General features: G+C 47.9%; 1 protein-coding gene across 11 annotated transcripts in view; it reads right to left on the bottom strand.

The window, feature by feature from the left end:
* grb10b (growth factor receptor-bound protein 10b) overlaps positions 1-19,696 on the bottom strand; it is a 484,722-nt gene that overhangs the window by 303,841 nt on the left and 161,185 nt on the right. For all 11 annotated transcript variants that reach the window (XM_072508844.1, XM_072508852.1, XM_072508843.1 and 8 more), the window contains one exon: positions 2,205-2,421. In XM_072508844.1, the coding sequence (XP_072364945.1) occupies positions 2,205-2,421 (217 nt within the window). The remainder of the gene's footprint in view (positions 1-2,204; positions 2,422-19,696) is intronic.

The following is a 19,696-nucleotide window of genomic DNA, read 5'->3' as shown; positions in this document are numbered from 1 at the left end:
TGCCAAAAAGACAGTTTAATTGTGTACTTTTGACCAAGCGTATTTTTTAGGGTTATTCTGCAAGACTATCTCGTGTACAGTTTATTTTCGCCTTAATAAAAGTTTTAATTTTAATATTCTAAATGTTTTACTGGAGTTCTCTGCTTTTGAGGTCAGTAGCCCTTCCTCCTAGCTTTCACAATAACAAAGGCTTATGATCAATGAGACAGACTTTGCTCAAGTTTACTCAGCAATAACATCAGCTGTTGGCGTAATAGTTGGCACCCAATCCACAACTTCAAATGTTCCCCCCTTCCATTCCCAGCACATTCTGGCAGCAATGTGCGCCATCTCGAAGATGCAACACAGGAACTCACTAAAGCTTCTCCGACCTCACTTACAGCACCGAGAATAACAAGGAAATAAGCACATGGGGGCATCACCTGCAAGTTTCCCTCCAAGTCCCCTGACTTATGTCACTGTTTATCATTACTGCTGGGTCAAAATCCTGGAACTCTCTCAACTTCAGCATTGGTACCTACATCAGATAGACTAAAGAGATTAATCACCACATTCAAGGGCAATTGTGGACAAGCAGTGAATGCTGGCCTTGCCAGAAATGCCTATATGCCACAAAGAGATTAATCACCACGTTCAAGGGCAATTGGGGACAAGCAATGAATGCTGGCCATGCCAGCAATGCCTATATGCCATGGACAGATCAAAATGTTCAGCGAGTTTGCCCCCTGCAGCCTCAATCTATATTTCATCTTTAAGTATTGAGAAACATCTATGGTGGAAATAAATAAATGGATGTTGAGTCAAAGGAGTAAAGACTTGAAGGGAGTGACCAAAACCTTGATCAGAGCAATGGGTTAAAATAAACGTTTAACAAAGACATAGATGGAGAGGCGTATCGATTTAGGATGGGAATTGCAGGGGGTTAGCCCCAGGCTCCTGAAAGCATAGCCGGTAATAATGGGGCAAAAAAACAAACAAATTAGCAGGTGCACAGTAGATCAGTATCAATGGAAAAGTGTTTGATGAGATGCATTATTCCACCAAAGATAACACTGCCATCTATTTCAAAATTTTGAATTTTATTGCACCCAGCCCACAACTGAAGACTTCTTCCACAAGCATGTAGGACTGATGTGATGTCATAATTTAATAGCTCTTCCACAGTCTAGGGATCTGAAGGCTGCTCAATCAAATGTTAAACCAGACAGTTCAATCAAGCTGTCAGGTTTGGTTGGTACTCCAGACACATTGGTGTCATGATAATCAAGACAGAATGCATTCCACAAGTGCATTCCTTGTAAATGGTCCATGCAAGTCTCTCTCTAACCTGGGATTGGAGGAGTGCTCCGACAATGCGCTAAACTCCCAATATGTTACAATAGCTCGAATATTTGAGCTTTGGAATTCAACATTCTGCATTTCATAATGGATATCAGTTAGCCTTTATGTTCAGTCCAGAGCAAACTGCATTATTTCATAATGTTGGAAGGAAAACAGTGAAAAATCAGTTATTACGAGCACTGAAGCACTTGATGCAAATTTTAAAGCCAGGAACTGTTAAGTACCTGCAGCTACAGTGGAATCTACATGCCATGAATCCACACAACATACTTAATTTGCTCACAGTTCAAAGGCAATCTAAAGGATGGCATGAATTTTTCTGGAGCAAATGAGCTGTCATTGTTTTTTGCTGAGAGTAACCATGTTACTATTGTTCTGTAGAAAATCCATGCACTCACTGAACACTTAAAGCCAGTCAAGAACTTTAAAGGTGGAATTATTGGACAGATGGGTAATGGGCTTTAAAGGGTCATTGGTGCTTGGATGCAACCCGAAAAAGTGAAAAGCAGTAGCTTTTCGCTTCTGGACATAGTCGTTTGCACCTCAATATTCTGCAAATTTTCCACATGTAAATTTTGAGTTAGAAGATTTAAATTACCTGTTGATACATCATAAACTTTTAAATGAGGTACATCAAGGTTATATCTTCATACTTTTAGAACAATGCCTGTACATGACAAATTACACTAGTTCCTGAATTATGTTAAATATTTAAATACAATAGTCAGATGGGAATTAATATAAATTTATATCTGCTGAGTGTGGGTGGGGGAATTTCAAAGTTTATACTAATCTTTGATTAGTAGACAAAGGCACATTAAAACCAGTAGAACAACAAGGAAAAAAACTTTTCTTCACTTTACCTGACTGTCAGAATGTGCATGGGCTGAGAACGTCGCAGCTTCTGCCTTGGTGATGTTGGCTGTGGCGAGTTTGTTCCTGAACGTGCCAACTGACTGCAGGCAAGCTGACCATAATGAATAAGTGGAGTTGTTTCTGACTGAGTGCAGCATATAGAATACAAACTGTCAAACGAAGAGTTCATATCATTCACCAAAGCTTCCAGGTCTACATCATCTTCTGGATGGAAAGAAAAAGAAGCATAACATTTTAGAAGTGGCTTTGATATTTATTGTCAAGAAATTATTACATTAAGTATTCCCAATTTGATCGGTGAAGATCAGACGGGGTTTGTGAGAGGGAGGCAGCTCTTTTCAAACATTAGGAGAGTATTGAACGTGGTTATGGTACCGGTGGAGGGGAAGGAAACAAAGGTGGCTGTGGCATTGGACGCCGAGAAAGCATTTGACTGGGCAGAATGGGAGTACTTGATGGCAGTTCTGGAGCAGTTTAGAATTGGACCCAGATCTGTGGACTGGGCAAAGCTATAATATAAGGAGCCGAGGGCCAGTGTGCGCACAAATAACATCAGCTCAGAATACTTTCCTCTCCACCGTGGGACTAGGCAGGGATGTCCTATGTCCCCCCTGCTATTTGCACTCGCGATTGAGCCATTGGCCATCGTGTTACGAAGTTCAGGTTCCTGCTTATTTTTCAATGCCTGACGGTTTTCCTGCATTTTTTAGAGAGATTGAAGGGATGATTACCTCGTTCATATGGGGAGGGAAGGTGGCCAGAATTAAAAAGGTGCTACTACAGAGAGGAAGGCAGGCAGGGGGTTTGGGTCTTCCGAAGCTGATGTATCATTACTGGGCGGCTAATGTGGAGAAGGTACGGAGCTGGGTCAGAGGGGTTGACTCCCAATGGGTCAGAGTGGAGGAGAGTTTGGGTAGCGGGTCGGGATTGAAGGCGCGAGTGACAGCGCCGCTCTTGCCGGCCCCGGGGAGATACTCAAGAGTCCGGTAGTAATAGCATAGTTGAGAATTTGGAGGCAGTTTCGCCAGCACTTTGGGTTGGGGGCAGGACCAAAGGAAATGTCGATTCGGGGGAACCATAGATTTGAGTCAGCGAAGTGGGATGGAAATTTTCAGAGATGGGAGGAGAAAAGATTTGTTTCTTGGGGATCGGTTTGCGGGATTGAAGGAGCTGGGAGTGAAGTATGGGCTGGAGCAGGGGGAAATATTTAGATACATGCAGGTTCGAGACTTTGCCAGAAAGGAGAAAGAGCTTCCCAGTAGGGCCGGCTTCCACATTGCTGGAGGAGATGCTGACGACAGGGGGACTGGAGAAGGGGGTAGTATCGGTGTTTTACAGGGTTATTTTGGAGGAGGAGAAGGTGCCGCTGGAAGGGAGCAAGGCAAAGTAGGAGGAGGAGTTGGGAGAGGGTATGGAGTGGAGGAGGGGTTCTGGTGTGAGGTGCACTGGAGGGTGAACGCCGCCATCTCGTGTGCGAGGTTGGGGCTGATACAGCTGACGATGTATAGAGCACACTGTACAAGGGTGAGGATGAGCCGGCTCTGAGGGGGTAGAAGATGTGTGTGAACGTTGCGGGGGGAGATCATCTTCGCCACCCTGTGCCCTGGCGTGGCGGAGGGACCTGCTGGAATTCTTGACGCTTGAAAAGGTCAAATTAGAACCGAGGGCAAGGATGGAGGGGTTCTCCAATTCATGGGCGTTATTCATTAAACACTTTTGAGAATTGGATTACATCGAACATTTGGGGGGGGGGGGGGGGGGGGGAAAGAGGAGAAAGAGAAAAGAAAGAGAGGAGAGTATGCACTTCCAGACAATCGCCGTGCAAATCTTACCCAGGAACTTCTGAAGGGAATTTCCCAGCGTACCTTTGCTGCCCCCCCACCCCCCCAATGCAAGATAGTCATGCAAGAGGCCTCTGATACTTGTCTTCATGTGCAGAAATCCAATGATGCCACGTCACTGTACCCAGCCTGCCAGAGCTGCTTTTTAAGTGTAGCCACCTGGGATGGCCAAGTCCAGATTTAAAATGGAGAACAGCAAAGGCTGAAGGGAAATTCAGCCAACACAGGTTGAAACTAGCAGGTGCAAGTTACTGTGTATTAAACTCTGCAAAAGCCCAGACAGCATCGATACAAGCACCCATCTGCATAATAATGTAGCAGCCATCTACATACTAATGAGCGGTCCCCGGGAACAATCGAAACATTTGGGATAAACAAAGCCAAGCCAGACTCCCCGGCGCCAGCAGGAGCCAACACAAAAGAGGTTAACGGACACCTCAAGACCGCCCATCGATCAGGGAACCGCTCCAGTATTGGAGAAATCGAACCAAGCAATTGGAACGAAGTCCAATCACTTGGAACCAGGTACAGGGACCACCCCGAACGGCAGGAAGCCCCTGGGGACTATAAAGTTAAGTCCCCAAGTTCAAATCGTCCTTCTTGACCGGGTCACTCAGCAACGCGAACCAACCCTTGACAGTGACCAGTGCCGCTGCCGCCGATATCCAGTAAGTCTTAAGTCAACGCTCGCTACGAGATGGGCGCTCCTGGCTACCAATCCGTACCAACTTCGAATCCTGCCAACTCAGAACCCGAACGAAAGGCCATTTGTTCCCCTGACCTGGTGGGCCGTCCAAAGCTAAGTATAGGCCGGTTAGTTATAGAAGTAGCTTAGAAGTAGAATTTGTGCTTGAGTAGCGATTACTGTGTATAATAAATGTGCTTTGATTTGAATCTTATTAATCGATGTATTGAGTTACTGATCATTACTTGAACTTGAACCTCGTGGCGGTATCATAAAGATATCTGGCGACTCGAGAGCAAAGGTTATAAAACAGAGCCAATTGAACCAACCAAAAGTTAGCAACATATTACTGGCGACATCTGACGGGACCCGATCTAGAAGTGGCTTAACCACTCCGGGAGAACCCAAAAATATGAATTAGAGATCCAATTGGGAACAGGAAAACCACAAGTGGTCAAGCAGGTCTGATCAATCCTCATAATTCGGAAGTGTGTTAAATGCATGTGTAACTAACAGGACTATAAGGTAATACTGATAGATCTTTTTGTTGCGACAAAACTGTCGGGAGTTTGTATTTCGGAAATTAGCGAAAGCCGTACCCGTAACTACAGCACCGCCTTAGTCCACCTCGTTCCAACTTTAAGAAAGCATTCAGATAAGAAAGATGGCAATGCAGGCAATGCAACACCTCATGAACCCAGAAGAATTTGTGGTTGCAGCGACCAGCAGCAGTAGAGTAGGACAATGTCCCGTATGGGAAGATGAAATCAGAAAGTACCTCAAAGGGAGAGGATGGCCCCTTTGGAGCGAATTCTGTAGCAATGAGGAAACAGGTCCCGGGAGTATAGGACATATTTGGTGGGAGAACCTGAGCGAGATTCACAAGAAGAGCTTAGGGAAAGCTCGCAAGCCGATGGCAATCGTGTCCTGCTTGGCACAGAGGAGGTAGTTAGGACGCTCCGGAAAGAGATAGAAGGCACACATCGAATGAGCAAGGTCGATGACAGTGAGGTAGAGAGAGAGAGAGAACGTAGATTTAAGGAGGAAGTTGGCAGCAAAGAACGGAGAGGTGGATGATGCCAAGTGGGCACACCAGTCTTGTCTGCCGCACTTAAGCAGCTTCCAGTCCCATTATGAAAAGGCCTATCAGGACACGCAACTTTGCAGTCCTGGTACGAGACAAAACAGAAAAGCAGGTAGAGGCATTGCAGAGGCAGTGTAGTGACTTGAAGGCAGCGTTAAGAGCACTCCATGCTGCCACCACGGCACAAAGACAAAGCTCACTAGACCACGCAAAGTGCCGGAAGCAGATTACAGAGCTGCAATCTTTGCTTTCAGTTCAAAGATAATTCCAGGAAATCTTTGGATCAAAGTTAGATGAGGAAGATGGCCCTGATTGGGAAGAGTTGAATGAGACAGTGCAGAGATATGTTCAGGGAACATGTGCGCAGGGAAAGCCCCAAAAGAGAAAAGCGCCCCAACCCCCCACCGAGCAGATAGTTCAGGCTCCAATGAACCCTGTAACCACCCACCGCTCGGCCACATCGGACGATACGGAATTTCTGTACACCACCCCCTTAACAGTGACGCGTGCGAGAAAACCACACCGTTCCTCCCCACCTCAGACCCCCACCACTTCTTTGCCAGAGGAAAGCAGCAGGCGACCATGTACAGCCTGAATGGGCGAGAGCACGTGAAGCTCTCAGTTTTGAGTTTAGACCCTTCGGTCGTAGCAGCCCTTCCCGACCCACAGAATGTAGGAGGAGGCACCCTTGCAGAAATGCACACCGCCGTCCTGGACGCGATCGGGTATAACCGGGGTGACCCAGTAGATGGCCTCAATAAGTGCAGGCAAAAGAAAACTGAGCACCCCACAGCTTTTGCTGGACGCCTGTGGATCCATTTTGCAGCAGTTTTTGGAGACTTGGACGGCGCCCATTTGTCCCCAGACAACATGGCCAAATGGACGCGCACCCTTATCTCCCATGCCACAGAAACAGGACAAAAAGCTTGTGCGAATTATGATCCATCAGAGGAGGCTCATAATGAGAAATGGGTCGTAAAAAGATTGTCCCGCTCCTGGGAGCAGTCTGTACAAAACAAACCCGCAGTTAAAAATCCCGAAGAAAAGCAGGCAGAAGCAGACATACAAGCAGTTAAGGCACACCACAACCACGCATGGGTAAATGAAGGCAAGATCAGCCCCCCACAAAAGTCACAGGAGTGTTACAACTGTGGACAGTTGGGACACTTTGCAAGAGAATGCAATGCCCCACGAAAGCCACAGAGAGCCCAGCAGGCAGGCACCCTGAATAAGAATAAGACAGAGCCCATACATAGTGTGAGCACCCGTTCAGATCAAACGGACCTGACCGGAACGGACTGACGGTGTACGGGCTCCCCCAGTTGGGTCTGCGACACCCTTTGGGATAGGTCCGGACGACCGTTAGTTGCAGCGAAAATAAGGGGACAGCCCATCGAGTTTCTCTGGGACACAGAAGGGTCCCGTACCACAATAAATTCCTCCAACATGTTCCAAAAGGACACGTGGCCCACTACAGCCACTATCACCCTCAGCGGTTTTACAGGTCACTCACAGCAGGGACACATCACAGCCCCTGTACCCATTCAAATCGGCAACATCACCACCAAGCACCCCATAGTCTTAGTCGACCTGCCCCACACAGCAGAACACATTTTGAGCATAGACTTTATGAATTCCCACAGTCTATCCTTCGATCCAGTCAACCAATGTGTCTGGAAAATGGCAAAATCTGCAAGAGCCCCCGCAACGCTCACAATAGGAGAATACGCCAACAAAATTAGCGCAGTAGGCGAATTTTGGTTTAACACGACAATTAGCACGGACAAGCAGGTTAGGGGAGTGTTACTTCGCGACCCACAAACACGACTGTGGCCGGATGACTGGTTCAATACAAATCACAGGACCTGACCCTAGACCCCCAAAGCAGTATGGATTCCCCAAGAGGCAGAGGGAGAAATCGCCCAAGTAATCAACAGCTTATTAGAGCAGGGCGTACTTAGATCAGTAGCCTCCACTAATAATGTCCCAATTTGGCCAGTGAGAAAGCCCAATGGATCATGGCGACTGACCATCGATTACCGGGAACTCAACAAAGTCACCCCCGCAGCAGCCCCAACAGTAGCAACAAGTCCTGAGACCATGCTCCAGCAGGGACTCAATTCCCGATACTTTACGGTTATGGATATCAGTAATGGATTCTGGTCCATTCCGTTGGCAAAGGCGTGCCAGTACAAATTTGCCTTCACCTTTAAAAACCAACAGTACACGTAGACATGCCTTCCACAAGGATTCCACAACTCCCCCACCATTTTTCACCGACAGCTGGCAAATGGTTTAGCCAAATTTTCTCGCCCCGAATGTCTGGTCCAGTACATAGGCGGCCTACTACTGCAAACAGACACCAAGGCAGAGCACAGAGCTTCTGTCCGAACTCCTGGAACTCCTACAAGCAATTGGATGTAAAGTTAACCCCAAAAAGGCCCAGATTTTGGAAAACAAGGTGATATATTTGGGTACAATTATCACGCACGGTAAACGCGAGATCGAGCATAAAAGGATTGACTCGATTGCTAAATTGCCCCTTCCCCAGAATGTTTCAGCCCTCCGGTCGTTTTTAGGACTGGTTGGCTACTGCCGAAACCACATTGACGGTTTCGCCAGCAAGGCAGCACCCCTCTCAGACCTCCTAAAGGGAGCCCCCTGGGAATGGCTTCCGCAGCATACGGATGCTGTGGGCTCTTTAAAACAGGCACTCGTAGCAGCCCCCGCACTACAAGTTCCAGACCACTTTCCCCCTATGCGATAGAGGTAGCAAGCACAGGCCGCACCCTTTCGGCCGTGCTCCTTCAGGAACGGCACGAACAGTTAAGGCCCGTGGCTTACGCCTCCAGAGTTTTAGATGCTGTGGAACAGGGATTTTCAGCCTGTGAAATGCACCTGCTCGCAGTATTCTGGGCAGTACAGTATTTTTCGTACATCACAATCCTCACAGAACGCACCCCCACCCAACTTTTACTGGACGGACGACTCAAGGACGGTACAGTTAGTCAAATAAGAGCAGCCAGGTGGACCCTTCTTTTGCAGGGACGGGACATCACTGCGGAACCCTCCATGAATGTGAAATTATCTCTCCACACAACACAGGCCCCTTTATTGCGAAAACACCCCCCAGGAAGATAGGTAGTTTAACCCAGAGCCCCAAGCACACAGACACATGCGAACCCATAAGGATATATGTGGATGGATCTTCCACAATATTAGAAGGGAAGCGCATAACAGGATGCGGTATTTATGTCGAGGACGCACAGGGACGCGCCCTAGAAGAAATAGCAATAAAACTTCCAGGACACTTGGGCGCGCAGGCAGCAGAACTTGCGGCCATCGCATACATAGTGGAACACCCAGATTCCTTCCCCAGCCCAGCAGACATATATTCGAACAGCCTCTATGTCTGCAACAGCCTTACGGAATTCCTACCCCTGTGGAAAGCAAGAGGATTTGTTTCCGCAGACGGAAAACCCCTCCCTTCAGTCCCATTGCTCCGTCACATTTTAGAGCGAGAACAGAACAGGACTTTTGGGATAGTCAAAGTTCGAAGTCACCATCGTTCCTCCCCCCCTGGAAATGTACAAGCCGACGCACTGGCTAAAGCAGGTTCCAGGCATGGATATTTTTGGACACCCACCGAAAGCGCACCAGTGAATGCAGTTCAGGTCTCGCAGACTAATATCAAGGATTTAGTGCAGGCCCAGAAGCAGGACAGCAATCTCAGGGTGATTTTAAAAGGAAATTATCCAGCACCCTACGAGAGGTTTAAAAATGCTCTGATCACACATGACGGTGTGATGTTAAAAGACACCCTTTATGTGGTTCCTGAACAGGACAGGAATCAGCTCATTTGTTTGTTCCATGACAGTCATGGACATCAGGGAATTGATCCCACTACAGCCCACCTCAGGCAGCTCTGTTGGTGGCCGAGTTTAAAAGAAGATGTAAATCACTACATTGAGAAATGCCTTATCTGTGCCCAGAACAACCCGGACAGAAAGGCCAAAAAGGCTCAGCTCAGTCACAGCCGACCCGTTAATGGCCCCTGGACTAACCTCCAGATTGATTTTATAGGACCATTGCCCCCTTGCAGGAATGGTTACAAAGAAGTACTCGTGGTGATAGACATGTTTACAAAATGGGTGGAAGCATTCCCATCCAGAACTAACACGGCAAAGACCACAGCCAAGATTTTAACCCACCACATCTTTACGAGATGGGGACACCGCGCAGCATTGAATCCGACCAAGGTTCCCATTTTACGGGACGTGTCATGAAGAACGTCCTCACGATATTTGGCATCACCCAAAAATTCCACATTGCATACCACCCCCAGTCAAGTGGTATCGTGGAGTGCATGAAGTGGACCCTAAAATCAACCCTCAGAAAAATTGTCCAGCAAAACAACACCACTTGGGACTCAGTCCTCCCTTTTGCGCTGATGTTTTTGCGAAATACAGATTCAACTTCTACAGGTTACACCCCACACACTCATGACCGGACGCCCCATGAAAGGCACCAAATTTTTATTAGGATTAGATTTGACCAGCCCCAAAGTGACGGCCCTCACACACGAGAAAGCAGTCGAACAATTAGTGGCGAATGTTAAAACGGCTCAGCTAGCAGCCGCAGTGAAATTGGGCACAAGAAAGAAACAGAGCAAGGCCTGTTTCGATAAGACAGTGGATGCGACTGAGTTCAGCGTAGGACAGCAAGTCATGCTCTCCGTATACAACCCCAGCACATTCCTGTCACCAAAGCATCCGGGTCCGTACTACATTGGGACAAAGTAAGCCTTTCCGTCTACAAAATAAAGTACCCCAATGGAAGGACTGCGTGGTTCCATATCAACCAGATGAAGGCATATGGAACACAGTCTAACCACGCACACCACGTCATGCTCGACGCAGCAGACCACGCCCCGCCCACAGCCAACGTAACTCTACCTTCCCCCAACACGTCCAGCCGAGCCACGGACTCAACCCCGACTCCAGCCCCAAAATATACACTCCGCCCCGGAACGTCCACAGACAGCAGCGACAGCAACTGTGACTCAGACAATAGCCACAGCACACCTCCCTACTATCCCCACGCAACAGGACCCACACCCAGCGAATCTGACCACGATTCGAGTGATCCCTTCATGATCACTTTCCTAAACAAACCCCACCACCGACCAACAATTACGACCCCGATTCCGTCCCCACAGAACTAGACACCACCTTTTGGCACCGAGATAATTCGTACATACTCGTCCGGAATGACGAGAGCGATCCCAGATCACACCATGCAGCCCTATCAGCCCTGATACACTCGAGAGTTTGGCATCCGGGAGAAGATGACGACTTTGAGTCTGACTCCCAAAACGAGAACCCCTTTGCGACCCTGTTCGCAACAGATAACTGGAGGTGTCCAGATGATGTTTTAAAAAGGAACCGCTTGGGAGAAAACGGTGTCCTTTCTGATGGAACCTGCAGCATGTTTGATGTTGTTTGTACTTGTTCTGTTAAATGTTGTATGTTAGACCGGAAAATTTTTTTTCCACGGCCCCACGACACCAACCTTCTGATGCCCACTGGCAGTCAGAGAAGCTAGTTTGGCCAGACGCTAGTTCAGCAGAACTAGTTTGTCCGCAGAGACTTGTTAATGTCCCAGACGCCAGTTCAGAGGAACTCGTCTGTCGACTGAAACACAGACCCCCGTTCGAAACTGCCCTCCTGGTTCGAAGGAAGAACCAATACGGCAGTCCCCCACGATGCCTACATTTCTTGCCCGTTCTTGTCGGTTGCTCAGGCAGTGGATAAACGGCATTGGGACCCGCCCTGCCTGGGAACCCCCCATTGGTCAGCTACGCTCGGGTAGAGCACACACAGCATTGGTCGCCGTCCTACCCGGGGACTCCATCCAAATCGTACCCGTCGTGGCCCATACGCACCTCATTTCGGCAAGTTTTGTTCAAAAAGTTTTGTTTTCAGGTGACCCTTAGGTTGCCAACCTTATGCTATTTACATCCTCAAACATTTGGATTGTAAATCGCACAGCCTGCGAGACGGCTCGCACTGGTTCATTATTTGTAAGTGTGTCTTGTCCCGAAATTCGGTTTTTGAAGAAAAAAAAAATGAGGGAGTCACACATAGTCACCAATTATAAAGGGAGTAATTGGCATTAAAGGACAGACAGGCCATCATACGAGATATTAAACCAAGATAGTAACAGACACTAAGCTTGATCACACAGAACTCCAGAAGCTCCAGGACCAGAGAAGAGAAGAGAAGAAAAGAGTGACAGAAGAACCATGAGGACATCCTCCGCGTGGCTCATAACCCTAATGGACATTTGGTTGCGCGCGAACGGGAACCCCGACCTCAAACCCCCCCAGCCGTTAATGATTCACTTCACCATAGTACCCAGAGCCCAGTCACAAGCGACACCACAGCATCTTGGTGTGGCAGGTTTATAACCTGGTACTCCCTTGTCCTACTTGATAGAATCCCTATTGGTATTGGCGATACTCTGCTGCATCGTGCAGTCTATTCGTCTGAGAAAATGGAGGAGAGCCTACCGCGCTCGCACCCCGGGAGATAGGATAAGATCCCCTATTTTCAGATATGACCAGACCCCCGACCCCCGCAATCTATAATAAAGAGCATTCGTTTGCGATTTGTTGTAAATAAAGAAATGTTCATGAGCAATTGTACAATCCTGCCAAGCCAGACAATGTGTATAATACTGCTATAATTTTGTTTGTATGGTTTAGGAAGTTAGTGTGATGAAATGTTTGAGTGAGTGTAGTTTATTAATGATAGTTAGAGGTTCCGATTTTCTTGTTTTGTAATGCATGTCCCTGTTTGACATAGCGCCCCTCAGAATTGTCAGTTAAAAAATTTTTTCAGTTATGGTCAGTGTAGAGGCCATAGAAGAGTGCTCGCCGGGTTAGGGAATGAAAAACAACACAGTTATGTGATCCTTCACGCTTCGCGTTAGGATCACAAGGAGGGTGTGTAGCCACCTGGGTTGGTCAAGTCCCGATTTAAAATGGAGAACAGCAAAGGCTGAAGGGAAATTCAGCCAACACGGGCAGAAACTAGCAGGTGCAAGTTACTGTGTATTAAACTCTGCAAAAGCCCAGACAGCATCGATACAAGCACCCATCTGCATAATAATGTATCAGCCATCTACATACTAATGAGCGATCCCCGGGAACAATCAAAACATTTGGGATAAACAAAGCTAAGCCAGACTCCCCGGCGCCAGCAGGAGCCAACACAAAAGAGGTTAACGGACACCTCAAGACCGCCCATCGATCAGGGAACCGCTCCAGTATTGGAGAAATTGAACCAAGTGAATGGAACGAAGTCAAATCACTTGGAAGCAGGTACAGGGTCCGCCCCGAAAGGCGGGAAGCCCCTGGGGACTATAAAGTTAAGCCCCCAAGTTCAAATTGTTCTTCTTGACCGGGTCACTCAGCAACGCGAACCAACACTTGACAGTGACCGGTACAGCTGCCGCCGATATCCAGTAAGTCTTACGTCAACGCTCGCTACGAGATAGGCACTCCTAGCTACCAATCCGTACCAACTTCGAATCCCGCAGACTCAGAACCCGAATGAAAGGCCATTTGTTCCCCTGACCTGGTGGGCCAGTCCGAAGCCAAGTATAGGCCTGTTCGTTATAGAAGTAGCTTAGAAGTAGAATTTGTGCATGAGTAGCGATTACTGTGCATAATAAATGTGCTTTGATTTGAATCTTACTAATCGGTGTATTGAGTTATTGATCATCACTTGAACTTGAAACTCGTGGCGGTATCATAAAGATACCTGGCGACTCGAGAGCAAAGGTTATAAAACAGAGTCAATTGAACCAACCAAAAGTTAGCAACATTAGTCATAACACTTTTTCAACCCAGTTGATAGCATTAAGTTAATGGAAAAAAGGTTATGTAACTAGGGTTGCCAACAGAGATTGGACAGTGGAGGTTGATCGCACATCATAGTTTGTTTGCTTAATGGTTTGACAACTGTTCTCTAAAAAGGAGATGGGTAACAAATGGGGTTATGAAGTTGCGAATGTTCAGTTATCTGTCCATACAAATCCTGAGATCACTGCATTCACATTTTTAAAGAACGCCTTGGGGATAAAAATTGGAAGGCTCGGAAAAACAAACAAAAACCTCAAGAGGACCGTTACTTTAACTGCCTGTACCAGCCCCGCCAATGACAACAGGAGTGCATCCCACCTCCCAAAGTCCTCCCTCATCTGATCGACCAACCGACCTAAATTCAGCTTATGCAGCTGCTCCCACTCCCGTGCCATCTGGATACCCAAATACCAAAGGTTCCCTCCCACCACCTTGAACGGCATCTCACCCAATCTCTTCTCCTGTCCCCTCGCCTGAATCGCAAAAGACCTCACTCTTACCCATATTCAATTTGTATCCTGAGAAATGGCCGAATTCCTCCAACATCCCCATAATCCCTCCAATCCCCCCCCAGGGGGTCCGATATGTACAAAAGTAGATCATCCATGTAAAGCGAGACCCTGTGCTCCACAACCCCCCCGTACGATCTCCTGCCAGACCCTCTATGTTCTCAATGCCAATGGTTCTATAGCCAAGGCAAACAACAGTGGGGAAAGTGGGCACCCCTGCCTCGTCCCTGGTGCTACCTGAAATAGTCTGATCTCACCCTCTTCGTCCGCACACTTGCCACTGGTGCCCAGTATATCAGCCGGACCCAATCCACAAAGCCCTGCCCAAACCCAAACCGCCCCAGGACCTCCCATAGGAATTCCGACTCCACTCCATCAAAGGCCTTCTCTGCGTCCATGGCCACCACCACCTCAACCGCGCGCACCTATGGAGGAATCATAACCACATTAAGTAACCTCCTAATGTTTGTCACCAAATGCCTCCCTTTAACGAACCTAGTCTTGTCCTCCCCTATTACCCCTGGGATGCAGTCTTCAATCTTCGTGGCCAGGATCTTCGCCAGTAGTTTGGCATCTACATTTAACAGGGAGATCGGTCTGTATGACCCACAATTTTCCAACTCCTTATCACGCTTTAAAATGAGGGAGATCGACACCTGTGACAACGTTGGGGGAGCACGCCCAACTCCTTTACCTCATTGAAGGCCCTCATTGAAGGTCCCAGCACCCCTGAAAACCTCTTGTAAAATTCCATCGGGTACCCATCCGGTCCCGGGGCTCTTTCCCGGCTGGGGGTTCCGACTCATACAATTTGCTATAAAGCTCCCTAAACACCCCATTCAGCCCAGTCGGGTCCAGGACCGTATTCCCACCTGTGTCATTCACTTTGCCAATCTCTCTCGTCGTCTCTTGCTTCCTCAACTGATGCACTAACATCCTGCTCGCTCTCTCCCCATACTCATATACTGCCCCTCTCACCCTTTCTCAATTGCCCAACCTCCCCAGCTCTGTCCTCGGGGGGCCCACCGTCATTGATCCTCCTCCCCTTCCACTTTAAAAGCCCTATCCCGGTCAGCAGTACTCCTCCTCTTCCCCCCCCCCCCCCCCCCATAACAACCCTGCCCCCATCCCCCCCATTAACCTTTCACTTCCCCCCCCCCCCCCACTGCGCTTCCGTGAATTAACGCGCCCAGCTAGCCTGGCAGCCCCTACCCTTGGCGTCTAGCACCCGACCCCGCACTCGAACATTAGTGCAAACAAACAAAAAACACCCCTCCCCAAGCCCAAACAAAGAGACCAATCTCCCATCCTCGAACAAAGGACAAAAAGCAAACCTGAAGCCGAAAAACGAAGTGGGCCCAAAACACAAATTATCTGAGGCATTAAAGCATCTCCACCAAAGTTCAAAGTCGACCTTCTCCTGCCAGTCCATTGTCTCTGACAAATTCTACCGCCTCCTCTGCCGACCCAAAGTACAGCTCCCAGCCTTCATAGGTCACCCACAGACATGCCGGATAGTAGCCCAAACTTCACCCCCTTCTTACAGAGGGCCACCTTGGCCTTGTTATAACTTGCTCTCCTCTTGACCAGCTCTGCACCCAGGTCCTGGTACACTGATTTCACTGCCCTCCCAAGTGCAGCACCTCGTCTGCCTGGCCCACTTCATAATTTGATCCTTGTTCAGGAAACGGTGCAACCGCACCACCATCACCCTGGGAGCCTCGTTCCCCTGGGGCTTCCTCATTTAGCGCCCTGTACGCTCGATCCACCTCCAAAGGCCGTGTGAATGTACCCTCTCCTAGCAGCTTCTCCAGCATCCTCCACACATACGCGCCAGCATCGGCTCTTCAGTCCTCTCCGACAGGTCCACAATCCTTACATTCTGCCTGCGTGGCCGGTTCTCCAGGTCTTCAACCTTCTCGTGAAGCTGCCTCTGCTGATCCCTTTATCAGCCCCATCTCCACTGCCATCGAGGCGAACTGCTCCTCGTGTACCCCCCATCTCCTGGATGGCCTGATCTTGGGTCGCCAGCTTTCATCGCGATCAACCACCTCCTTGATCGAATCCACTACCCAGGCCATGTTCTCCAGACTCTCCTTACGTTGCTGGGTGAACTTCTTGTTCAGGAAGCTCACCAGCTGGTCTGTCGACCACTTGAGCCGGCAGGGCCACTCCTTGCCCCTCCGCCGTCTCCACGTGCATCGCAGGCACGCACCAGCTCCAACCGACTGATTCTGGCCCTCAGCTCCATACACCAAAGTGTCAATCTCTTCCACTCATTCTCCTGCACCTTCTTGCCTCCGCACATCCACCTGTTAACTAGGGAAATGGTAAAAAAAAAAACACCACGAGCCGGAGCCGCCACGTGTGGCCACTCAACTCCATGGCCGCCTACGGAAGTCCGGAAAAGTACAGACTTGACTGGTGTGCTGGAGGCCTTGAGGTATAGTTTTTTAAAAATGTTTTGGTTAGTGCTGGGCTAGGCTAGGCTCTGTGGTCCGTTAACCCGAGGAGCTCGGGTTGTCTCGCTCGGAGGGTGTCAGGACGGCCTTCCTGGGGAACTGGGTTTTGTTTCCTCATCTCTCTGGTGCACAGGAGCCGGGGGATGGGTAGAGTTATGTGCCTTGGTGGATACCCTATGGTTCCGAGGGGGGGGGTCCCATTCCTTACTTTGGGAGCTATATTATTTTGTAACTTTGTTAAAAAATGTAAAATCTCAATAAACATACTTAGTTTTTCAAAAATCAACTGCCCCTCAATTCACTCAGATTCAGCAATTTCCTTAAACTAATATACTCGACCACCAAAACGTCACTTCTTATATAGAGATGTGAATAGTGAATGAAAGGATATTACAATGATGGCATATTTTTACAACACACACAATTTCCTCTTCAACAAAATAAGAGTTATTTTACTTCCATTATGAAAAAGTGTATTAACTCATACAGTCAATACTATAAAGCTCCTTTCCTAGACAGAACAAACAGGCTGAAGAAAATCTACCATTTGAATTTCTGTTTCTCCATCACTTACTCAAAAAGAAATAAGTTTCCTTGTGGATAAAAGCAAATTACTGTGGATCCTGGAATCTGAAACCAAAGAGAAAATGCTGGCAAATCTCAGCAGGTCTGGCAGCATCTGTAGGGAGAGAAAAGAGCTAACATTGAGTCCAGATGACCCTTTGTCAAAGCTCAGCTAACGTTTCGAGTCCAGGTGACCCTTTGTCAAAGCTCCTTTCTCTCCCTACAGATGCTGCCTGACCTGCTGAGATTTTCCAGCATTTTCTTGCCACAGGTGCTGTGAGACCAGAGTACATCCTGCATTTTGTTTCTATTTCTGATTTTCAGCAGCTGCAGTACTTTGCTCAGTCCACTAAGAAATAGGTTTGTGAGGAAGATTTTTTTTTAAATTCTTTCAAGGATGTGGGCAGCACCAGGTAGGTCAGCATTTATTGCCCTTGAAAAGTGGGTGAGCCACATGCTTGAACCATTGCAGTCCATGCGGTGTAGGTACACCCACAGCACTGTTAGGAAACAATGAATTTACAGGATTTGGACCCAGCAACGGTGAAGGAATAAGTCTGGATGGTATATGGCTTGGAGAGAAATTTGAAGGTAGTGGTGATTTCAGGCATCTGCTGTCATGTCCTCCTAGCTGGTTGAGGTCACGGGTTTGGAAGGTGCTGCTGAAGAAGCCTTGGTGAGTTGATGCAGTACATCTTGTAGGTGGGTACACAGTGCTACCATTATGCATTATGGTGGAGAGACTAGATGTTTAAGATGGTGGAAGGGGTACCAATCGAGTGGGCAGCTTTTTACTAGATGTTGAACTTCTTCTGATGTTGTTGGAGCTGTACTCAATCCAGACAAATAGAGACGATTTAATCACACGCCTGACTTGTGATTTACAGATGGTGAACAGGCTGTGGGAATCGGGAGGTGAACTATTTGTCACGGAATTCCCAGCTACTGACCTATTCTTCCAGCCACAGTATTAATTTGGCTAATCCAATTCAATTTCTGGTCAACGGTAACCGCCAGGATGTCGATCGTGGGGTATTCAGTGATGGATATGCCACTCAATGTCATGGGGTGATTGTTTAATTCTCCTTTGTTGGAGATAGTCATTAGCTAACACTTTTGTGGGGTGAATGTTACTTGTCTTACCAGCCCAAGCCAGAATGCTGTCTAGGTCTTACTGCATATGGACATAGACTGCTTCAGCACCTGAAGGATCATAGCATCTACAGTACTGAAGGAGGCCATTCAGCCCATCGAGTCTGCACCGGCTCTTGGAAAGAGCATCCCACTTAACACCTCCACTCTATCCCAGTAAACCAGTAACCCCACCTAACTTACGGGCAATTTAGCATGGCCAATCCATCTAACCCGCACATCTTTGTACTGTAGAAGGAAACCGGAGCACCCGGAGGAAACCCACGCAGACACGGTGAGAACATGCAGACTCCACACAGACAGTGACCCAAGCCGGGAATCGAACCTGGGACTCTGGAGCTGTGAAGCAATTGTGCTAACCACTGTGCTACCGTGCTGCCCCTTTGGATCACAAATGGTATGAACATTATGTGCAATCATCAGCGTACATCCCTACTTCTGATCTTATGATGGAAGGAAAGCCATTGATGAAGTAGCTGAAGATGGTTGAACCTAGGACACTACCTTGAGAAACTCCTGCAATGATGTCCTGGGGCTGAGATAATTGACCTCCAGCAGCCACAACCATTTTCCTTTGTGCTAGGTATGTCTCCAAACAGTAGAGACTTTTCCCCCAGATTCCCATCGTCTCCGGTTTTGCTAGGCCACCCTGATGCCACACACAGCCAAATGCTGCCTGGATGTCAACAGAAGTCATTCTTACCTCACCGTTGTCCATGTTTGGACCAAGGCTGTAATGAGGTCAGGAGTGGTGGCCCTGGTGGAACCCAAACTAAGCATCAATGAGCAAGCAACTTGTGATGCAAGTACCAAAATATTTTGTCTCTTTTCACAAGGAAAATGTGTACTAAAATTGTAGAACCCAACTAGAGTAGAGAACAGTTAGTTTGTGTTATAATTCTAACTCAAGGCTATCATAACGCTAACGATTTTGATCGGAAACTAAGGGAATACTATGGAAGGAGAATTTGACATTGATGATTGAACAGCAGCAAATGTGATGGCCCTCATTCAAAAAAAAAGATAGGAAATTAATAGCTAATATTTCAGTGGTTGTTGGAAAAAAATCTGGAAGCCTCAACCAGAGTGGGTGGTAGGGAGCCAATAGATGCAATAATAATAATGGTCTTTATTGTCACAAGTAGGCTTACATTAACACTGCACAGAAGTTACTGTGAAAAAGGCCCTAGTCGAACATTCCGGCACGATGTATTGCATTTGCACTTCCAGAAGGTATTCGACAAGGTATCTCACA

Source organism: Scyliorhinus torazame, chromosome 6, assembly GCF_047496885.1.
Source record: "Scyliorhinus torazame isolate Kashiwa2021f chromosome 6, sScyTor2.1, whole genome shotgun sequence".
Taxonomy (NCBI): domain Eukaryota; kingdom Metazoa; phylum Chordata; class Chondrichthyes; order Carcharhiniformes; family Scyliorhinidae; genus Scyliorhinus; species Scyliorhinus torazame.
The sequence above is the reverse complement of the archived record's forward strand: the minus strand, read 5'-3'. Positions and strand labels throughout refer to the sequence as shown.